The following is a 17,656-nucleotide window of genomic DNA, read 5'->3' as shown; positions in this document are numbered from 1 at the left end:
TGGATGACTACAGTGTACTCTTGCCTGGCTTTAGCAGCAGAAAATGTTGGTAGTTTGTGTCCCTGTTTCTGCAGGGAAATGCTGTAGCTCTTCAACCTCTGTGTTGTGCCCTGGTGGCGTAGATGACACGGAGATGCATGGGGACACCTCAGCAACTGGGAAAAAGCTTGGAACACTTATATTATGGTGGTTGCTGGACTGTACACTGGAAGGAACAGGCTTTGCTGAACGATCAAAGGCCTTCTCCATTCATCAGATGCTCAGAATAGATCAGGCAGATGTTCATCCAGCTGTTTGTCCTGTAAAACTGTAGACTTGGCTTGTGCAAATAGCTGGACATGCAAAACTTGACTGAAGCTTTGCTAAGGTCATTTGAAAATCTGTTCCAGGCAGAGAACACAGGATCTGAAATTGAACAAAAATCAAACAAGGGTACCTTCTGTTTCAAAATCCATCTAAGACCAAAAATATTGTAGTTGGATTTAAGGCTGTTATGATGGAGGGGAACTAGGAGGGATCAGTTAATGTGGAGTTGAAGTTCCCTCTTAAAATCTATCACTTCAGTTAATGGCTTGCTCAGGCTTCCCACTTTTGAGGTTATCTGTTTCAAGCTTTGCTTCTGGACTGAAATGACTTTTTTTTTTTTTAAACAAAAATATTTTATTAATGGTTGTTCCATTTAATTTCCATTAAATATAACACTCAGAAAGGAAGAAAAAAAAAGCCCTGTCACCTAGCTCAGAATCAACCTTCAGGGAGAGAAATGTCTGTTTTCAGTGTTTGCCTCTCCCTGCCCTCTGAGTTCCCAAGTGGAGACTGATAGGCAAAGCCTCAGTCTGTGCCTATGCGGAATGTTTTGTGCTGAATCTTCTCTATGGTATGTGGGCAGAGAAGCTTTGCAGTGGCCCATCCTGAGGATCTCAGCAGCTGTTATGAAAACTCTGATGGAAGTGAGTAGTCAGAGAGATGCCTTGTGCTCTTCACTGATAGAAGTTTTCCATTGTGGTTCCCTTCTGAGATGGTTCTCCATCAGAGTAGTTGGCCTTGACGATTGTAGCTCCTGGGTTGATGTTTATTTTAATTGCTTTCTAAATGATAATTACTTTCTAAAACTAGGAAACAACAAGAAACACTATGAACTAAACAGTTAATTTTCCTAGAAGTATTTGTGGAAGACACCAGGATACTTAACAGATTCCCTTCCAAAGTCTTCTGTGGATTCTTCTTCTATTGCAGAACCAGGGCTGACCCATACAGAAGAAGCACTGCATATTGGATCCCTGTGCATGCTTTCATCTCCTCATATTTGCAGCCCAGCTGGTTACTATGATATTGGGAAGTGTTCAGAATTAGGCTTTCCCCCCCCATTTATTTATTTTGGCCAGGTTACCATCATTGACATAACTTAGTTTGGCTTAGGGATTTTTTCAAAGAACTGTATGACCATTATCTTTGCAAATAGCTTGGATAAGCACAGATGAGAAGCCACTGATAAGACTGCAGCATGAGGAATTTAAATTATTAAAAAATGAAGTTACAGGATTGATAACCCTTGTGCTTAGTGGTCAGGTTGCAAATAACAGAAGCTGTAAATCTGGGCAGACACATGCTATATAAGAATTATTGCAAGCTTAAGCTGTAGAAGAAACATTTTTGCATGGTAGTCTACTAGATTTATTTTGACATTTATTTGGGGTGGTGACGGTTGTGAAAGTGGAAATTTTAGCAGTCAATGTAATTATAAATAATTGAATTTGTAAAACTGCTCAAAACATTTTGCATCACAAAATGCTGTTTCGTGGTGTTCTTAGGCTAAATACCACATACCTTTGTCCTGAAACTTCTTTTCCCTGCAGGGAAGACTAATTGGTATTCACAAGATTCCATACTTTCATATTTTATCAGAGGCCCCTAAATTCTTTCACTCGCTTCTCTTCCAGGGTAAATAATTTAGATTTCAGACGCATCAAGTTAGATAAATGCCCCCTTGTTAACATCTCCTGTAGAATTAAAGCTCTTTGTGCTTTGGGGAATGCTGGAATAACTACTATCAGCAATGCTTCTGAGTTAAATTGAATGAGGCAAAGGGAGAAGGCAGTTGGAAATGCTGGGCAGGTATTTAGTTTAATTTTGTTGGCTCTTTCACATCTGTTTAACTTGCTCCACGACACAGGTACACTGGAGACCATAAATGTCGCAGCCATTCAGAATACTTCCATCATGTTGTATTACAGGAATATATATTAGATCTGCATCTAGAGAAGCTCAGGGCTTTAACAGCCCAGGCTCTTTTCCCTGGATGTTTATGTTCTTTATTATTTAATTTCCCCTAAGCCTGAATCTTATTAAAATATTGTTTGTAATAATTGGCAGGGTTTACACCAAGAAACATTTATTTAAAAACCCTTTCATTTATGTTCCTGTTTCTTCTGCAGCTTCCAAGTTGAGACAAAACTTGCAGATAGAAAAAGTTGACTGGCTTTTTTCAGTGAAAAATTATTTAAGTTGTAAAGTGGCTGAGAATGGATTGTGTTGAAGGTTTTCAGCAATCAACGGGGGGAAGAAGAAGAAAGTTGAGGCTGTACTGAGAATAGGGGTGTTGCTCTCTGTCGCTCTGCAGGATTGTTTATTCTGCAGCTGTGTGGAAAAGTTGTAAGTCGTTGCTGTGTTGAACAAAGTTTGGAGAAGGTTGGACAAAAGTGAGAGTATAATGACTGGAAAAAGAAGAAGTAGCCTTCACAATGTAAAGAGGCTGAATGATGATCCTTTTACAGGCCCACAGTCTTCCAATTCAGCTCGTCTTGCTGGAAGGGAACATTTGGATAATTTGGAACACTTCTGTTTTCCTTATTCAAACAATTTAATATTTCCATAACTCAAAGCTGTTTAATCTCATTGGCAACACTGAATTTTAATACTAAAATTAGGATTTAGTTACTAGTCTAAAACAGTGATAATACTTCATGTAGGTACTTTATATGTAGTAGCACATATAAAGAAGCAATAAAGATTTGGACTAATTTTCTTTCTGTTTGGTCACAGATTTATGTGGAAGCAGAGGGAGTTTTTTGGGGTTTTTTTCCATGGCATGGGATTCCTAAAGACTCAGATTTGGTTATGAATGAGCACATGTTTCCAGGATGGAATTACTTGAGTTTGTTTAATCAATTGTGGATTCCTCCAGTGATGCTGCAGTGCCTGTGTGAGGAGTTTGCTCCTTCTTAATTGGTCCCATATGTACTGGCAGATAGTACATTAACCATGCCTTGGGGAGATAAGGGCGTCTGGTTGAATCTCAAGGTGCATATTTTGTTTATTTTCTGGAGGGATTTGCTTTTTAGCTTGGTCTTGTCTTCCCTCCTTTGTTACAAGAATGGTAGATATGTATATTTGTGTATAATCAGTGTTTTGAAATGTAATACTCGGCCATGGGATTAGTTAAGCTTCTGCAAAATTACCTGAACTTTGCTGCCAAGTAAAGAAGAAAACTGAGGTTTTACAGAGCAGCTGGAGTTTTTGAGTATCTCTGGGTTTGGGTGCTTAAATTATGAGAACTCGGAAGCCTCGTTTCCCTTTTTGTCAAGAGCTAAGGACCTGTCCTTTGGAAAAAGAAAGAATGGAAACATCAGAAAAGATTAATTACTCTTGAAAAACCTTGAAAACACCATGAAGGTTTAACCTTTATGTCTGGAGGATATGCATATGAGAGGGCTGTCCTGCCCATGGTTGCCAAAGGTTGGCACCAGCAAAGGGGAGCACTGTCCTGGGCCACTTTATTTTCTGCACTGGGACAAGCACAGCAATTTTGCATTGTTTGTTTTGGCTTAGCATGACCAGTAAGGCAGAAGAAACAGGAATGTAAGCAAGTTGGTTTGATTTTCTTTTGTAAAGGCTTCTTGGTCCAAATCCTGTCAATTATCCAACTCTAAAGCTTTGCTGAATTAATGAGGCACTTTATAAAAGGTATTTTTGATCACTTTCTGTTGACTCCCTTATTCCTGATAAAGGCTCTTTGGTGTGATGCTCTTATTCACAGCTTTAAGAAGTGGGAAGACTTACAGTGTGAAGTCTTCCTTTTAAATAAAGGTTATGTGTTTGTACTGCAGTGGGATCCAGATTTTCTCTAGATGCTGCATCATATGCTCAAAGGCTTCTATAGCCATAAATCCTGTTCTCCCATGATTAGTAATTTGCTGGTGGAGGTATGAAAGGAATAGTATTGCAGGAGCTGGAATGGCTGTGAGTGTAGTTGGGGTCGGGGAGGTCTCTCTGGGGATGTGATGGCACAGCAGTACTGGCCAGACATGGTTCCTTTAAGGGTACTTGGGAGTGTGTGCTGGTGGATCTCATGGGGACATGTGGAGAGAGGGAAGGCTAAAGCCACCATGCTGGTTTCTTTGCCCTCTGTAAGGCTTGGTGGAGTCTTTCCAAAAGAAGAGGTCTGTTCACTTGGAGATGGCTTGTGTCCATTGGAAGTAGAAGGAATCTCTCTGAAACTCTCAAAAATACCAGGCTTAGATCCTGGGAATGTTTCAGACCTGGAAAAGGCAGTCCTGTAAATTAGCATCAGTGGAGTCAGTGATAAAATGGCTGGCTTTTGGGGAAGGAATGGATTTGCATTATCTTGTAGCTATAAATACAAAAATTTGTTAGACCAAAGTTCATCCGGTTTATCTTTAAGCAATAAAAAAGCCTTTTTGGCAGGAATATGTACCCTTAGTATTGGGTTCAGTGTTACCTCTACAAATAATTGGGGCAAATTCCCTGCTTTTGTCAGGCACCTATGTTATCCAGCCCATATCCCTGTCTGGAGAAACAAGTCTCAGAAAAGCAGGAGGGAGGTCACTGAACTATGTAACTGCTTTACAAGATATTGATTTGTTTCAAAAAATGAAGAGTGAAAGAGTGAAATGCTGGTTTTGAAAGAGCTGTGTGAGGGAATGCAGTGACTGTCTGGCAGGTATTGTATGAGATGGGATTGCTCTGCCAGGCACAGAGTGAGGAGAAAGAACTTTTTTAAGCACTCTCTGACACAGAAATTACTGGAAAGCCTCCAAGAGCAAATTGAAAAAGCAACAGCCGCCTTCATGCTGCAGGATTCCATTGTTTTAATATTGGGCCAACTATACCAAATAATACCTCTACTGGAAACTCATGTTAGGAGAAAAATATGTTGGAAAGCAGCTAAGGGGTCAATTCAGAATCAAAGTGAATGAACTTGACATATCTATGCTGCTGCGAGTCTTTTTTTTTTTTTTTCTGTAACCATCTGTCTTTTCTTGGGCTTGTATTTTGACTGCTATTTGTCCAGAAAAATGCTGGGGCTGGGACTGATAGGTGCCTCTGCTTGCAGGGAAATTCTGATATACTGATATACAAATTGCAGTCTAGTTTAAAATTCCAGGCTTAAAATTCTACACAAACACAGTGCTTTTGGGGAGCTGCTGCTGCTCTGGTCATGAGAAGATGAACAGCAGATAATGGGGATTCCTTCAGTGTGATGGAGCTGTGCTTCTCAGACTGGTTTTGTTTGCTGGATGTAGTTTGAAGACTAACATCAGCAGGGATAGGATGGAAGAAAAAGGCAGAGTTTTTACTGCAAGTGTAAATGTTATTTACAATGATTGCACTTAATAAAATACGTAACACAGCTATGTATTACTTGGATTTGAATGGCATGAGAGCTCTCAGTCACGAAAGAGTTACTAAAATTTGAGGGTTAATAATGCTATCTGTGGCCATAATTTGGGGAAGCAGTTATTTATGAAAGCAGCTCTGTTGATACATAGGTGAAGGTCACAAAGCTTTATTTCTATTGATGCTATAAGAATGTTGTTCTGTTATAAAATACATGCCATGAACCCTAGGCACTGGAAACTATAACTAATTTCCAGATATGTTTCGCAGTCATCAGAAAACAATAAGCTGTAAAAGATCAAATCCAAACAGACATATTTAGACTTTATCTTCCATCCACATGACTAATTTCCACTCAAATAATGGACTGGGAAATTGGGTATTTTAATGTAGAGACTGATCAAAACCCTTTTTATTTCAGTACTGTGACTTCTTTTACCTCCTTCACTGATATTTTAGGGAGTCCTTATTTTATTTTAACAATTATGAGTGCCATGAAATATTGACTCCTTTCTATTCTGTAGATCTATATAGTCAGACTTCAGAATTCAGCAATTATAGCTAAACTGGTAAATTACTATCTGAATACCCTGTGCATTCAGATTTGCTTAAGTTGGGGGGTTTAGTCTGGCTAAGTGTAGAGAGATGTTTGGGTATCAGTCATAAAGTTCTCATCTGGCTCTGAAGTTCCCTGCAGTTTGGAGGGTGTTTGTATCTGGGATTGTGTTTTGTTTGGGCAGCGATCCTGCTGATTGGAATCACATAAGCTTGGCAAGAGAAGGGAGGCATCCAGCCAGAGCAAACTCAGAGTACACAGAGTCTGAGAACAAAACGTTTCACATGAATCAAATTGTGAGGAAACAGAATTGTAAGAAATTGTAAGAAAAGAAGGCAATGTGAACGTCATCACAGGCAGCTGTGTGATCAGGGGTATGGATAGGGAGCCTCGATTTCCCCTTGTACCTGTTGCTGTTTCTCTGCAGTTGGGAGATTTACATTCAGATGTAGTTATCTGCCTTTTCACCTAAGCAGCATCTGTTACCTGAAAGAGATTGAATGGATTTGGTTTGACAGGCTGGGAAAAACCAGTTCTTGGTATGTTAGATGAGAAAGGCTTTTAATAACCAGATTTCTGGAGATGGTTTGGTTTCACAAGTACTCAGGCTGGATCTGCTGGAGCACAAAGAGTCGTGACATGATCTTGGATTTGTGCACGCCAGTCAGTTTTGTGTTACAGAGCAGGCTGCTGATGGGATGATTTGTGATTTTGATAAGTGCTTCCATTCCCTCTGTAGAGGGTTTTATTGCAGTGTTCGGTACAATGTTTATATGAACTGCTAGTAAAGGATAAATAAATACAGCACAGTAAAGTTTTATAAGGGGGAGGGGGGAAATATTTAAACTATATTAGTAATATTTGTTTAACAAGAACCGGATCTGGATCGGATGTGACATTTATCTGTACTGAACAGCATTTGCTTTAAACAAAAAGCCACATGTGAACAGTGTCAGAACTCTCTTGCTGTTAAGCTAGAGGTGTGGTGGTGTGGGGCTTGTGTCACTGAGAGTGTGACAGTATTGCTTATGTCTACTGTGTTGTCATCTCCTCTGACTGTGAGTAAGCCAGTGGAGTCCTCTATTTACAAACCAAATACATTGGTAGTAAAATTCCACTGGGAACAGTCAAAAAGGGACATTTGGACTTTGTAGGATTCTTTTGCAGTTCATTGCACTTGGTTGTCTGTTTCACCTCCTCAGCTGCTGTGTCTTGCTATGGGATGCTGTTGAAAAGTTTTGGTTACTTTCCAGAACAGAGCAGATTTCAAAGGCAGATGAAGTACTTGAGCTGTAATAGTGAATTATAGAGGTTATTTTTTAATTTCCCAGGGACTGAGTTTTTTGCTGGTGCCCTAATTCAGATTTCATCTGGGAATACCTTTATAGGTGCTGTAGAAGGGATGAGCTGTGCAGAAGATTGTTTCTCATTCCAGCAAACTCTTCTTTCAGAGGCTTTGAACTTCTAGCATAACTGGTTTTCACAAGTTAATATCCTATAATTTTGGAGTTTGTGGTCATTGTGTATCACTGGCATAATTTGGCTAAATACAGGTCATCTGGAAACATGATGCCAGTTTAAGCAGTCATGTGTTGGTTGTATTGCTGGCATTGAGATAATGGGGGCTGAGGTGCTGAATCAACCCCATTAGCCTGCAAATTGTGTTCCTTTTGCTCAATCCCTATTGCTGGATTACAGATTGCAGTGATTTACACTCTCCTCTTTCTTAATCTTTTTTTGTTTTGTTTTGTTTTTATATATATTCTTTTCTTAGATTTATTGAATTTTGAGCCTTTGTTTTATTTCCATCATGAAAATTAAAAGATCAGCTAGCCAGCTGCTGAGTACTCAGTATTGTGAGCAACAAAGACTGTTTAAGTTAGAGCTTGAAGACGAGGATCTGTACAGAAGTGTTAAGCATTATTATTACAAATTGTTGGTGCATCCTTTTTTTCTTCAAGGCACGTTTAATTGTATAGTCACAGCTGTTTTCTCCAAGACATTTGGCCTGGGTTATGGAAGTGACTATTTTGGTTAACAAACTAAACCAAAACCAAAAGAATTTTTTAGCAGAAATTGTGCTTGGGTTAAATACATGGAACCTAAAATATGCAAATTGAATATTGTGAAATAGTTATTCTGGATGTGTGACTGTTCAGTTGATAAAATATATTTTTAAAACAGTTTAGAAGTTCTTGATTCTTATGTTCAATTAAGCTGTCATTGGAAGGGTTAGTGATGACAGGGCTTTCATTGAAATAGGGAGCGCTTAGGTCACCAAGGAGGCATTGAATTGTACCTCTTTAGTAACAGTCTTGGAGGGCTATGGGTTTAGGCTATCAGGTATAGTTTTTGTGTTGAGGAAATAGGAAAAATACAATGCCAATTACACTTCTGACCCTTTCTTTGGCAATTAAGGTATTTTTTTTGCTCAAGGGATTTTAAACTTGCTGTTGATTTCTTAGTTATATTGCCCTTTGCATTTCTCTCGAAGTCTGTATTGGTAGCAATATTTAAATGGATAAGGAATGAATGATGTGCAGTCATGAGCTGTTGTTACAGTCATGCCAGTTAAGAATATCTACTATTTGATGATTTTTCAGAATAAGAGCTCCCAAATGAATGTAGTAGTTCTGGCATATGAAATGTGAATGGTATAGTGTTTCCTGAGCCTTTGTTCACTGAATTGCCAAAGTCATGCTTTTCAGGAACGCTGTGAAGTTAAGCACTTTAAAGAAATATTCTGAGTTCACAGCAATGGAGGACTAATGGCTCTTCTCAAAAAATACATTGGCTCCTATTATAGGGTAGCATTTGCCAAAAGTTTCCACAGGAGATGCCAGTTTGGAGTGGGAACTAAGAAATGGGCTCAGCAAAGCACTTCATCCTGTTCTTGGCTCAAAGCACATGAATAATCCCATTGATTACCCACGTGTGCTTTACTGGGACTGCTCACATAGTGAAAGTTAGGCATGAGTTTAAATAACTTGCTTCTCTGGGGGCTCTCTGCATGACATGTCCTGGCAGAAGCTTGACTTTCCTTATGGCAGCCATCATATGACCTGTGTGCAGGGAGCACAGTGTTGTCTGCACTGGTCCTGCAGTCCAAAGCAAGAGGCTTTTTCTGTGTCCACCACTAATCCATCCTGCACTGCTCTGGCAACCAGCTATCTGTTTGCTGCCAATCGTGCTCTAGTGTTTTTGGCACCTAACCACTCTAACTTGCTGCCTACACAAGTGCCTTTGTAAGATAAAAGGTAGTCTCTTCCTTGTTTAAGACTGCATATTGGTTGTTAGAACATGAAAAAGAAAGTAGATTGTTGTCATAGTTTCCTTCTTTTTGGTGAAATTGTGCTCTCTGTTAGTAGTCCCATTGAAGTTGGTAGAGATGCTAACAGAGGAGAGGAACTGTTCTGTAGGTCCAAGCTCAGAGGGGAGAAATGGAGTTTTTTCCACTATTGAGTATCTAATGGAAGCTCTGTTCTTTATTTGAGAATCTCTGTATATATAGAGGTCTTTCAGCCCACAAGGAAGGAGAAGTGAAATGCTAGGATAAGATCATCTTCAACCTGGTGCTTTGCAGGCATTATCTCTGGTTTGTTCCAAAATTAACCCACCAGCAAAACATCACAGTTTCAGGTCATAAATACATTTATGTAAGTTTTCCACATCTGCCTTCTTCTCCCATCCCTGGATGCCCAAGGCAGCAGATAACCTTGGAGACAACATTTCCCAGTGCTTGAGAAGGGGCTGGTCAGAGGTGGGGTAGCAGCATGACCTGCACACAGCAGGTCTCCGGCACCTTCTCCCCTCTGTGTATTTTCTCTACCAGAAATAAAACCTCTGAAGCAAGCAGCAGACCTAGGGCCTCTCTAGATAAAAGAAAATCAGGCTGATAGAAGAATTGTGATTGTAGTAGACAGCAGTTAGTGAATAGGATCAGGAAACACAGCACTGGTAATCAGCAGAGCTCCCTCATACTCAGGATCTCAGACTTTGAGGTTGCTTTACACCCATTATTGCTGGTTATCTCTTGTTTAGTCTTGCTAACCAGAGCTTCACCATAGAAGCCCAGGGAATTCCCAACAAAAGGCTGAGTTGCAACTGAAAGGTAAAATGAAATAGGTTTTCTCAGTAAGCTTAGTAATCCTGGCAGGCAAAGGGCTCTGCTATCCTCAGAAATATTGGTCAAAGAATATTCCGTAATGTACAGTCATCTTAAGTGGACTACTCTCTTACTGGAGATGTGTGCAGGGAAAGTGAGGGTAACATTATAATGAGCTAGATGAAAAATTAGTAGATTCCCTCGCTGGTATGGAAACTCTTGCACAAACAACATGGAGGTCCTAAGGTGTTGCTTGAAAAACAGGATGTAATGCATGTGTGAGTTAGGAAAACAAGTATCGTTTTCAAAGACTGTTGGTGTTTATGCCTTGAATATGCTTATGAGAGTGTTTAAGGTGCTGTAGATCCAGTATGATAACAATTAGACATAAACACTGATGGGCTAAGGATTGAATTTCTTTAGAAGTGTATTAACAGGCTTTCAGTTAGCTAATGATAAAGCATATATGAATTAAGTAGTAAGTTTATTTCTAAGAAATGTTTAAGTATTTTGAATGGAACACATGAATCCATAAAAATCTATATTAAACAGCATAACATCTAAATAGTGGATTCTTCCCCTGTGTATAAATAAATTTTTTGATAGGCAGTCTCCTCACATAAAACACAGGACTGAAAAGCAAGGGCCAGAGTTGATTGTCTAGCTCTGATAGAGACTTTTTTGTAAAGTTCTGAGAAAACCCTTAGCATCTCTCTCTGTGTGAGCCAAACCCTGTAATGTTTCTATAACTTGCAGAGGTGAAGGGGAAGCTGAGGAAAGGGGTGACTGGTTTGGTTTTGACAAAAATAATATGGACTCATTGCTCATAAGGTCTTACAACTGCTGAGTTATAAAAATCAAGTTATGAAACTTTAATAAGTGTATATTTAGACAGTACTTCAATGAGTTAGTACCTGGGAATACTACATTAAATTGCTTCATATCTGTATGTTTTTCCCCTTAGATATATAGCAGCAAGAGAAAATTTTCAATTTCTCTAATTTCTCGTCTGTCAACAAAACTGATTTGGAAATCTTTTAAGGATTGTCCTTCTTCACTCTAAGCAATTGCTGACAACCTCTTCATTCAGTGAGATTAATGTCCACTTGGATAGATCTTCACCCAAGCCCTTCACCAAGGATAGATCTTCACCAAGCTCTTACCTCTTGTGGCGAGTTTTGAATGACATCTGTTCTTTAGTACCAGTAGTGAGGTATACATTGGAGACTAGAAAAACTAGTACTTAAAATGGAAGAGAATTTAAAATTCACATCCTAAAGGCAAACCAATGAGGCATTCATCTAAGTGGAAATTATAATGTCTGCAAAGGTCAACGGGATGAAATTTAAGTCGAGGAGAGAAAACAAGAATGGATTAATCCATAGTTCTTTCAGTGGTTTTTGATCACCTGTTCTTCTCTTCATATGGTCATTCATAGAGGAACTGGGTCTATGAACAGCTTTAGAATATGCCTGAGAGTGATCAGAGGTTCAATTTAGATCCTTTTTGGGATATACAGGGGTTCTAATGAATCCTCTCATTTTGTGTCTGTGTCTTTTTTAATTAGAAACAGTCTTCACATTGCTAATAGTAATTAATATATACTGCCTTAAGTTGTTATACTTGTCAGCTCTCCTCATGAAAACTTTCAAGGCACTGAACAGCAGGTGAAACCTGCAGACACATCCAACTATTAACTCTCATTTTTTTGCACTACAGATAATTGCTTTTCTTTCTCATTTAGCACTTTCAGACCATGTTAAAGACTAAGTTGAATGTCCTAACTCTTCGGAAGGAGCCTCTCCCAACAGTGATCTTCCATGAACCAGAAGCCATTGAGCTGTGCACCACAACTCCCCTCATGAAGACCCGGACTCACACTGGATGCAAGGTATTGGGGAGTTTAACCTTAAGGGACAGGAGCACTGAGGAGGTGTCCCACGAATGAGGGAGGATTTTAGAGAGCCCAAAGTAACTGATGTGGTCATTGCTGCTCCTCTGTAAACCCTATTAGCTACTCTTCCTACTATACAGTTCCTAAATCAAAAAAGTCATTGGGTGTTCCTGACCAGAAAATCTGGGCTTTGGGAAAGATGGTTTGGGTTGTGTGTGGCAATGCAGATTGTGGAGGATTTCAATCTGTCTGCATTGAACATTGCTCATTGTAAGCACTGCCTTTCTTCCTGTTGGTGCTACTGCTGAGATGGGAGATGAAGGGTTGAATGCTGTGTATTTGCATTTAACTATATGTACCAGCAAAGATATATATCTGCTGAACAAGATTAGCTTGGATTTTTTATTGTTGGGGGGGTTTATTGTTTGATTTTTTGAAGGGATTAAAAAAAAAAAAAAGAAAAAAAAAAAGTGACTAGGAAATATAGATCTTGATTTGGTTAAGCAACAAAATGAGTTTGCCCAGTTTGCACAGCTTCTAAAAAGTTCTTTTTCTTTAAAGTTTAATGGCTTAAGAGCTTTGAGGGTGTTCTTCAGTGGTAAGAAACCATATAAAAATAGCAAATAAATCTGCTCTGTTTGCATCTTCTCTTTAAGCCATTTTCCTTGGTTGCAGAGCTCACCTAGCTTTGCAGAGCCCTGCAGGCTGAGCTGGTGTGGCCTGTGCTGCCAGCCCAGCTGTCAGATGTAGGGAATATCCACTCACCCTTCACAGTGTTGGTGAAAATGTAGAAAACGGCTTCAGCCTCCACTTCCCTGTAGTGTCAGCTCTAGAAGAGCTGTTGCCTGATGCTGCATGTACTGGATAAGATTAGAATTGCAGTTTCATGTCGTAACTCCCTCTCCTGTCAGTGTGCACACACAGACCTCCTCCTTGGAGGGTCTGATGTGAGATGGGGTTGGAAGTAATTGCTCCCTGGTTTGTTTCCCTGCTTCTCTTGGCATACCGTGTGGATGGCACAGGCTGTGGACATGCTGTAGAGGGCTTTGCTTGAGCACCTCCAGGTTTGGGACTTCCTCGGCTAAATTTCTTCTTAGAAAGGGTCATTTTTGTTTCACTTTTTGCTTGCCACAACAGCCAAGAAACAAGACGGGTGCTGGGTGTTGAAGCAGTCCTGTCCTGTGCTGATGCAGAGGAATGCAGGGCAAGTGACCCTAATATGCTTGGTGTGGTAGCTTGTAGCATCTGCTCTTCCACAGTGGTGTCTTCTGTCCTTTATGTTGACATCTAGTGATTTTTTAGAAAATATTAACTATCATAAAAGTGGTTCACAAAGTATCTGGCTTTCACCCTTTGCGGGAGAGAGTTCTGACGTAATAGTGCTTTCTGAAATCAGTTTATCTCTATAAATGTGTGTAGAATTTAAATGAACCTTTTTACTTAACCTACAGCCCTTTGAATGGAAAAGATGAGTAACAGAAGGATGTTGAACCCATCAGTTAAGAGAGTCTAAATGTAGATATATCTTTTTTAATTAATTTAGTTTTTCTGCAATGTAACATACATAGATAGTAGTGTTGACAAGGGAACATCTGCTATCAACAATGCTCCCCTTTTCCTGCTTGCACAGTTTCTTCTGCCTTTCCCCCTGAGGCTGCTTGACCTTCTGCCAGTTCAGGAGGTTGTACAGTGGTGATTTTGGGGTGGTGACCAGCCCCTCTTCAGCTGGTTCACCAGCTGTGATTTCCAGTACTCCCTCTGGGAAATGGTTCCACATACACATTGTTCCTGTGGCTGAGAAATCCTCTCCAGTCACTAACTCAATGGCTCTGATTTTATCCAGTGTCACAATCTTTTTCTTCTCTCTTCTGACTAAATGTATTCTTCTCTTACAGGGCTTGCATCCTCCTGCTTTTTATAAGAAATCAGCCTTCTTCTTTCCCCTCTGATTATTAGTTTCTTGATGAGTGATAAGGTAATACTGTTGCCATAACAAAGCCAGTGTTTTATAATATGAGTTTTTCCTCTCTGGGGTATGATCTGTCACTTACTCCAGGTGTAAGGGGGGTGATGTTGCAGTGTTGCTGGTACCACTGAGTTTCTCTGGTTCTGAGACTTCGGTTTTTCATTCAAGAGCACAGCATCCAGTTTTAACTTCCTTTCATGAGCCTTTTGATCCTTAATCATATTATTCCTCTTGACTGAAATCCCTCCAATTTTTCTATGTAATCCTATTAATGAGATAGCATCGTTCTTCTGACAGAGGCTCCAGACATATAATTTTATTGCATGGTTTTAACATAAGCCTCAGCTGGCATCATCTTTTTATGGGAACTTGACACATGCAATTGCTTTTTTGGTCAGAGGTCTGGCCATTGGTTTTCTTATGTGATTGCTCTTTTTTCTTGTCCTTTCATCACAAGACAGGCTTTTCTTTTCTCTTTCATTTGGCATTAGCTGCTGAATCCTGAAGAAACAAAACTTTTCTGCAGACATCCAATCTCATTCAGAAATTGAACGGGACAATTTTAGTGAAATGTCTTACTTGAAGTAATCTAGGGGGAACTGCTACAAAATCTGGAAAGCTAAGTAATTGAAGAAATTCGGAGAGCTCCTTTTTGGTGCCCAGTCCCAGCTCTGATGCAAGTTTGTTGCCATTTTGTTTCCTAAAATATATACATATATATTTTTTACTTGCAAGGGAAGGCTGAGGACTCATTCCTCCTGTTACTGCAGGTCTACAGCTGCCTGCTTGAGCTGGCTGTGTTGTGGCCATTCCCACCCGTCAGGACTCAAGGGCATAATTTAACTGAGCAGGAGGAATAGAGAGCACAATTCGCAGCACAGAGCTTTAGGTGCCCCCATTTTTAGTTTGTGATGCTGGTTGCTCAGTGAGACAGGGGTTGACTCAGAGGCTGTAGTTCTGAAAGAGCATCTTCTCACCCCCTACCCATCCTTTCTCCATCAGTCCTGTTTGCAGACAAGGAACGACAGCCCTGCACCCTGGGGTGGGACCGTCGCAGCACTACTCAGCAGACAGCCTTAAACAGACCAGGATTCCTGGGTGCAGTAAAGCATTTAGGCTCTGTGTTTTTCCTGGGGGGATTGCTTTGCTTTTGTTTGAGCTATGGTGTATGTTAGGTGAGAGGCAGGTCTCTGGCCCCAGAGGAACCACAGCTTCTCCTCCTTCTCCAGCTGAGACCATCATGGCAGAGCTGTGGGATGTAATGCCCAGAGATTTTCATCTCTCTGGCAGCTGTGGTTGAGCCCCCATGTGCATCCCGTGTGCATCCTGTGTGCATCCCTGTGATAGACATGGCTTTTTGTGAATACTGGAGCACCAAGACTTAAGGTCAGCAGCTGCTGAAAAAGACCCAAGTGGCTTATTGTATGCCTTTATATATGGCAAGTCTCAGTTTAATCTAAACCACCTATTGCTAGGGAAGGACAAGAAAGAGTGATAATAAGTCTTTTGTTCTTCCTCGCTGGAGCACACTTTCAGTCCCAGGTTCCTAATTTCCTATTATTTAAATAGAGTATGTTTCTGTATACAGGCAAGAGTGTGATTGAGATATGTGTATATAAAAATTTGTCCATCCTTCTTCAGATCCTAAGAATTCTGATTAGACTGGCTGTCCTGCATGCTGACATGTCTTTCATGTCAAATGCTGTGCACTCTTTGTGTTTCAGCTGGAAACCTCCTCTTCCCTTATCACAACACTAAGTACCACCAGACATAAACTGAAAATCTGGAGTATCTCCAGAAAAAAAGTTGCTCTCGGAAATGTGTGTGCTTTCCCTGTCCCTTTTAATGGATTTTATTTATGTTCTGTGTGTTTTATTCTTCCTTAATGTCCTAATCAGCTTACACTGATTGTAATGTTTCTTGATTTCTGTCCCTTTGAGCTGTGGTGGTGGCATTAAGGAAGTGCCTAAGTGATTCTCTTCTGCTGGAGCTTTTCCAAGCACTGCTGCAGTAATGAAAAAGGACATTGGTTAAAAATGCCACCTGTGATTTTTGAAGCAGTGTTTCAGGTTTTAACATGATTTGTGTTTTTTTCTATTGGAAGGCTTTTCAGAGTGAAGTTAGTGCTGAATATTTAGCAGCTCTTTCTTTTTTACCTGGGTCAGGCAATCTTATTCCTCCAGTTCCCACCAGTGGACAAGCTTTCCTCAGCAGCCTGGGAGGCTGAGTTGAAAAGAGCATAAACAGTGCAAATAATTGCATTCCTAAGATTACAATTCTAATAAATGAGAACATATATGTATTAATGATATGGCATTTGCAGGCATGATACTTGTTGCTTGCCTGTTTTATTGGATTGAGTTGGTGAGAATTTAATTCAGGAATTGTGGAAGGTGTGATGTTGGAGTTCCTGTGATGGTGTATCTTAGTTGAAGAGTGGTGAAAGTCTTGCTTAGCAATTAATATAAATGACATTAGAGCAGTACTGGCTTTTTAAAATCAAGTCATGCACATATTGACAGACATTTAAAATTACCCAACAATTAATATAAATTATCTTTCAGAAAAGCTTAATTGCTTCACTCACAAGACAAAAAAAATGGTTCCTATGCAAAGTTTGCTGCAGGGTGGTGATTATGCTGGGGCTTATTTGGGGTCTCTAAAGTAGGAAAGGGCCATGGCCACAGCCATAGCTGGTAAAGTGTCAGCATTTAGGCACCCAGCTTGACTATATTGCAGCTCGGGGCACACCTGGTGATGTTACAATTGTGTCAACCTTTTAACAGGGTTTGAGTTATTTTCTGGGAGAGCTGGGCAGTGCCTGAGGGGCCTTAAGCTGCTCCTTCCAGCAGCCTGTCCCCTGGATGCAGATCTGCCCTTTCACCAAAGCCACTGGAGCTGCCTGTTGCCCTTGTGCTGCTCTTCTGGTTTGCTGCTGCTGCCAAGAGTGTTCATTTTCCCTTTTGTCTCTTTCTTTCTCCCATTTTTCTTCTTTTCTCCAAAGTAACTTTCACCATTACAGACAATGCATGCCACCATCTGTGGGCTCTCCTAATAAATCTCTCTGCATGTGAAATGATCTCAACAGGCTTTGGGCGACATGGTTTTACACCAGAGTAGCAGAGACTGGAAGCTGGTCTGCAAGAGAGAAGCTCATAATAAGTTTATAGCATGAATAGCAAGTAATATGAATTGTGTTTGGATTATCATCCCTAGGAATAAAATCTTTCTCATTGAAATACTTATTAAATAATTAAAATGTTGTCTGGAAAGTGCCCTGCTAGGTCTTATTCTAATTCCTTGTATAAGAGAGCCATTTAGGAATAATGTCTGCTCAGATATTACTGCCTATTTTTGGTTTTCTGCCTTGTTAATTTTTATTGCAAAGGCCTTGCAGCAGGACTCTCTTGCCACATGCTTGCAAAATACCCCATTTCTACTCCACCATAGGTGCCTCTACAGAAAATATGTTAATGCTGTGCTGCTGCTCTTATTGGT

General features: G+C 40.1%; 1 protein-coding gene across 2 annotated transcripts in view; it reads left to right on the top strand.

The window, feature by feature from the left end:
* PID1 (phosphotyrosine interaction domain containing 1) overlaps window positions 1-17,656 on the top strand; it is a 92,935-nt gene that overhangs the window by 35,832 nt on the left and 39,447 nt on the right. For both annotated transcript variants that reach the window (XM_071752094.1, XM_071752093.1), the window contains exon 2: window positions 12,043-12,189. In XM_071752094.1, coding sequence (XP_071608195.1) covers window positions 12,055-12,189 — 135 coding nt within the window. In that variant the 5' untranslated portion in view covers window positions 12,043-12,054. The remainder of the gene's footprint in view (window positions 1-12,042; window positions 12,190-17,656) is intronic.

The sequence above is a fragment of the Heliangelus exortis genome, chromosome 9, assembly GCF_036169615.1.
Source record: "Heliangelus exortis chromosome 9, bHelExo1.hap1, whole genome shotgun sequence".
NCBI lineage: Eukaryota > Metazoa > Chordata > Aves > Apodiformes > Trochilidae > Heliangelus > Heliangelus exortis.
Note: the sequence above shows the minus strand (reverse complement) of the source record. Positions and strands in the feature narration are given on the sequence as shown.